The 6,089-nt window shown below is 40.8% G+C and overlaps 1 protein-coding gene across 1 annotated transcript in view; it reads left to right on the top strand.

The window, feature by feature from the left end:
* The first annotated feature begins 745 nt into the window (after window positions 1–745).
* The window catches only part of SECISBP2L (SECIS binding protein 2 like), a 43,312-nt gene continuing 37,968 nt past the window's right edge, over window positions 746–6,089 (top strand). Inside the window, exon 1 of the mRNA XM_024200544.2 lies at window positions 746–884. Coding sequence (XP_024056312.1) covers window positions 798–884 — 87 coding nt within the window. The 5' untranslated portion in view covers window positions 746–797. The remainder of the gene's footprint in view (window positions 885–6,089) is intronic.

Genomic DNA, 6,089 nt, shown 5'->3' with positions numbered 1-6,089 from the left:
TTTGCTTCTTCATGTGACCTGAGCTACATCAGTTCTGACTTTCGAGGTTGTTTGTTTGGGAGAGGTGGGGGGGGAATGATATGAAAGCTATGTGGCCCTTCTTTGGGCCTGTACCTCTATTAACACTATTCATTTAAGGAGTTTATAAACTTGGCCCCAATCCTGCAAACACAAAACTACACCTATGCTTAAATGTTTGCATGATCAGGGGGTTGGTACCTCCATGTTACAGAGATGGAAGAACCACAGAAACAACTTAGATCCAGTCACCAGCTAGATTAGGTCAGTGCTTCAATGAGTTAATCAATCAAGCCTCAGAGCCCTCTGACAGATGCGTACAGAGCTGAGACGTGAGCCAATGGGTCCTGGCTCCCAGTCCTGCGCCCTAACCACTAGGCCCCTCTGCCTCCAGCAGGCGCAGGCCAGCAAAGCCACTTGGCCAACGCGTTGTGCACGGCTTGGGTCTGCCCGGCTTCCGTCCCAGATGATGCCGCCCGCTGGCTCCCGCCCATCAGTGGCGCAGCTGAGAGCCGGTTTCCGTGTCAGCCGTCGCGGCTCCGGCATATGCAGGCGCGGCTCAACGAGTCCGGCGGGGAGGGGGTAGCCATGGAGGAAGCGGCTCTAGCTCTCCCCCGCTGACACACCCTGTCCCCAGTGCTGCCGGCCCGGCAGCCTCGGGAACAGTGGGCTGCGGCGGCCCCGTGTTTACCCCAGTTCTCAACAGGTAGCCGCGTCTGACGGCAAGTCAGGGTAGTGGCTTCCGGGGATGTTAATACGCATGCTCGGAGCGTTGGCGCATGCTCAGTAACAGCAAAGTAGCTGATCCTGACACTCCGCCGCCTCTTCCCAGCCCAGCTGGAGGAGCCATGGACAAAGCCGACAAGGTAGGGGAGGGGCGGGGGCGCCGGGCCCGCGAGCGCGCGCGCTGTAAACAACGAGAGAGGTTGGAGGCGGGGGGGAGGGGGTTCAGGGGTGTGCGCGAGCCGAGGGGTGCCGGGGCAAGGGGAGCCCGCGGGGGTGGGTGGGGGGGGGGGGGGTTATCAGGGGTTTGCGGCAGCCGGGAGACAGAGCTGTAAACCGGAGGCGGGGGAGCGGGCAGTGGATCTGCTCAGTTGCGGGGGTTGGTGGGCACCGACTGCAGCCCTCGGGCCTGCACTCCAAGCAGCTGGGCAGGGAGGTGAGGGGGTTCCTGGGGGATCAGGAGAAGAGCTGTAACGGGGGGGGGTGTTTGTGTGTATGGGCAGTTGGGGTGTGTGTGTAAAAGCTATTTTCTCTTTCCCCCCCCCCCCCCCAACAATCTCAAACTGGACTTCAGTCTTGAAAAGTTCTCTAGAAAACTAGAGCGAGCCAAGGCGTGGCAGGGAATGTCTCTTATTCGACCAGCTGCTGTTGACGGAAGAGAAAACTCGATCTTTTCATGTCTGTTTGGGGGTACATTTCACTCGTAAACAGGGATCCTGGAGTGGGGATGACAACACGCGCGTAACCCCCTCAGCCCCAGCCATCTTTCCCTCTGTTGGGCTGGGAGGCTGGAGAGGGTCTTCTGAAGTGTGCGTGGGGGCGTTAAAATAACAGCTAAAATACTGTAGGTCTGACCCCATTTCTTTTTACCCACTTCTTATATTAACTTGAAATTTATGCAAGTCGATGTTGTTGTTTGTCATATTCATAATGTTGTCTCAAGATTCCTTTCTGCTCTTTTCCCTGACGTGTTTCAAGTTGCTGGGGCAATTGGACTAAGTGAGATTTCATTTGACATATGCAAAATCAGCAGGAGAGACTTTTAAATACGTCCTCAAAACGAATGATGTGTCATTTCCCTAATGTATGAAACATGTAGATTTGTTAAAATAATTGTTTGTTCCTGGGTTAGATGTAAGTCTCTAACATTCAGGACACCATCTAGCCTTTCCTGTCCTTAGTTTGTAGCAGATAAAAGGTTTAGATAACGCCTGAATCCCCTGCCCCCTTTTTTTCCTAATGCATTTAAGTGGAGGGTCGCAGAATACTCAATTTACCTTGTTTTCAGGGTCTTTTCAAGTTGTTGTGACATGAATGAAGGTGCCTTTAAAATCTCACTCAGTCACAATTGTTTAATGTTTTATTGATGTGAACATAGTAAAAATCCTTCATCACAAGAAGATGATTTTAAAAAATCCAAAATTAAAGAGTTCCTCTGTGTGAAACTTAATAAGATCTCTGTTACTACTAAGCTGATCTTCAAGGAAATGTGTGCTGAAAGACCCTAATTGCAGGAATTCAAATATAGTCCAGTTCTGACTTTCAGTTTTGAAAAATCTTCAGAAATTCTAGGGTTATCCTCTCAATTGACTTCATTCTAAACTTCAGTAATACAGTAGACATTGAACAAAGGGTTATTTTTGTAAGAATAATTGTTTCATTTTGTGCATAGTTTTTAAGGATCGATTAGTAAACAGTCTCTACTGTGGTTAAATAGTTTGGGTTACTAATATAGAGAGAAACATGTTACAGAAAGTTGTTCTATACCCCTTATTCTACCCTGGAATTTGTTTCGATTTCTGTAATGTGTGTTGGAATGGTTTGGTTCTGTCAGTGCCAGAAGTTAATGTGTTCAAGTGCAGTTAAATGGTATGTTCAGATGATGTCTGTTGTCAACCATGGGTTATTTTCCTAATGTAGACAAGGTCACACTTAAGTTTTTTGCAGGTTTTCTGTGCAAGGGAGTGGTTGTAGGAAACAAGGAGAAGAGAAACAACTTGTTTTTTGTTTTTTTTTTGTTTTTTTTTTGTAATAAGGTGATACTATTTTCAAATTCAAAAATTGGGATGTGTTTATTTGCTTAGAGCTATGCTTAAGGCCTTGGTCTCTATTAGGACAGTTGGGAAATCAAGTGGAATTGCAAAACATCAATCGTGGACATGTCCTTAATTTATTTTTTTACTTAAAAACAGCCTATTTGTTGTCTGCTTGAAGAAAGTGCAAGGAAAGTAGTGCCAACAGATAGTTATGGACTTATGGTTTTATTAGAGTGCTTATTACCCAAGTAAGTTGGATGTAGGTGTGCTGTTTTTGTTTTGTCCAATTTCTCCAATTGTGTTTCTCTCTTTTGAGGATATGAACATTGGGAGATTGTCTATTATATTGGAAAAAGAAGAGTTAGCCTAAACTCCAAGTTACACATTCTCTCTTCTTAAACTTTGAAGTCACTTAAGGATAATAGAAAGCTGTCCTTGCCAGAAGAATGTTTTATGTAAGGATTCTTATTTTCATGTGACTGAACTATAACCAGAACAAGGTCTTCAGTGTGTTTTAAAAGAGAGTCAGAATTGTTTTGCAACAATAGATATGCATGTCCATAAGTCTTCTAGTGGCTATTAGGTAGATTTATTGTTGACCAATGGGAAAAGTTCCATTTACATAATGCTTTGCATTAATGCCTTTCCTGCAAGAATCTCAAGGCACTTGTACAAATATTAAACTTTACAATATGCATGTGAGGGGTGTGTATGTGCATATACTGTATGTATGTATGCTCATTTTACTGGTGAGTAGACATGAGGCACATAGAAGTTAAGTGATTTCCCCAAGGTCACGCTCCAAGTCAGTGAAAGCTTGGAAAAGAAACCAGCCTTGATTTTCCCATTCCTTCCTCTAACTGCTATGTTGTATTACCTTTCCCAATGTACAAGTCCCTTTGCTTTCAGTTTTTATTTTTTTTAAATTTCTCAGGAATTTATCAGTGTTTACAGAAATTAAAAATTAAGTGAAAAACAGTGCAAAAAATTAACTGCAGAATGCCACAGTTAATGCTGGGAGATGGGAGGAGAGAAAAAAGCAACAACTAGAGAAACGTAAGATTATTAAAAGACAAAGTAGTTTAATATTGTGGTTTATTAATGAACTGTACATTAACAGAATGCACATAGATGCACGCGCGCACATTCGTGTTCATCTGTCTTTCTCTACATTACCTTACTTTAACAGACTTATTTGCACTCCTAGAATAACATTATTAACATGAACACATCTACTTAATGTATTGAATTTTTCTTAACATAATAAGTATTTTCATGTACCTGAGTGGTCCAAAATTTTGGTAAAAATCAATTAAAAACCCAAATTACAGCTTTTGTAAAACCTGGGAATTTTTCAGTAAATATTGAAAACAAAGGGCCTTATCAATGTATGAATCTAACCATCTTGTGTAATTACATTTTCTTTTTCTCTGTGTTGCTCTTTGGAAGACCCACACAACTGAGGAGAAATTGACTGGGTTACACTTAGTATAAAATAATCACATTTGAAAAAAGACAAATGTTTTACTCTGATCTTTCAATTACGGTAATCTAAGTATTCAGGTTTTTTGTTTTGTTCATGTATGGATCCTGGCAAAAATGTGAATTTTAAATTGAGTGTCCCTTTAAAATAATCCTACTGCAAAATAGTATGATTCTTATTTTCAAGAGCCAAGGTGAGTGAGGTAATATCTGTTATTAGACCAAATTCTATTGGTGAGAGAGACAAGCTTTCAAGCCCCACAGACCTTTTCTTCAGGTCTGGAGAAGGAATCAGAGTATCTGAGAAGTTGGTCCAATAAAAGATATTGCCTCACCTACTGTATGTGTCTCAAAGAAATATGTAGCATCTCAGCCTTAATGCTATCTTGCCATTATTGCAGATATAACTGGCTTTCATCATAAATGAGGTGGGGATTATCATGTCAACTAAAGAAAATCTTTCCAACCAAAGCATACCAATTGCAACATCATGACAGGTTAAAATTAGATTACTCAGTGAATGAGTAGCAAACTAAACTTTCAACTTTATGTAAAGCTTGTGCTGTGATAAAACAGGCAATCTTGAACTCATACCTGAACATGAATTTCAAATATATTTTCATTCTGCAGCCATAGCCCATTACTCTATACTGTGTTCTTTGGGCATAGTATCTTTTAAGGATGTATGTTGGTCCAAGATCAGTAGGGGGAAAAATAAGTTCACAAAACATAAGTGTTTGAATGGAGACCAGTGTACCTGAGCATAATAGTGCTCTATTGGAAATACAATTTTAAATCTGTCAGAGTATGATTATATTTCACACAGTATTACAAGGTCTGTTCCTGATGTTATGCAGTTAGGCTGCATATTTACTGTTCCTTGAATACATGCCACTTAGAAGTCAAATAATTATAGTAACACTGGTTTCTGTGTTTGCAAAGTTGGTCTTAAAATAGATGAAGTGTGTGACTTGTCTGCATACTTAAGTTATTATGGAAGATTTGAAACATAAGATTCAGGAGCAAAATTGGAAAAACTGCTTTAAAAATTATAGAATCTATGTTGTTGCCCTACTATGTTTTGCAACTAGACTTCTTGTTTCCAGGCTTTAAATAGTAAAACAATCAGCTTTATTCTGTTTCTCTGAAATGTAGCATATGCATCTGTTTTCTCACATTGTAGATGGTGAAAAAATATCTGAGTGCTAACATTGCTCTCCTAGATAGAAGACAAGAGATCCTATTTTAATGGGTAATATTGAATGCCATTACGTTACAATGAACAAAAAGTTTTCTAAGATTAAACATACAGTGCTATAACTATAGGACAAAGTTTACCAGTCTGGTCCTGCTAGTGTCATCTTCTGTCTTTGCAGCTGTTGATGACTACAGTAGCTCTTATATAGAAGACAAAGGGTCACTTCAGTATATATGCCATCTTGGTAGAGTTGTAATTGTTGGATTGAAATATATAATGAGCTACTGCATAACGTTTTATAAGTTAAAACTGAACAGCATCATGAAGAGCAAAACTCTCTTCCCTGTAAAATTAAGACCTGTTTTACAGTATTAACAACCTCAAAAGTTTAAGAATCCTGAGCTAGAGCCCCCCCCAAATCATGAGATTTTGTTAGTGAGAGAGGAGATTGTGTATTTGGTCTTCCTTTTGACACAAAAATTGGAAGTGGTAAATAACGAAGACAGATGGCTGATTCAGAGCAATCTGGATCACTTAGTAAAATGGGCCAAAGCATATCATATGTGTTTTAATGTGGGTAAATGTATACATCTAGGGACGAAGAATGTAGGCCATACTTGCAGGGTAGAGGA

Source organism: Terrapene carolina, unplaced genomic scaffold (assembly GCF_002925995.2).
Source record: "Terrapene carolina triunguis isolate 2854851 unplaced genomic scaffold, T_m_triunguis-2.0 Scaffold67, whole genome shotgun sequence".
NCBI lineage: Eukaryota > Metazoa > Chordata > Testudines > Emydidae > Terrapene > Terrapene triunguis.
Note: the sequence above shows the minus strand (reverse complement) of the source record. Positions and strands in the feature narration are given on the sequence as shown.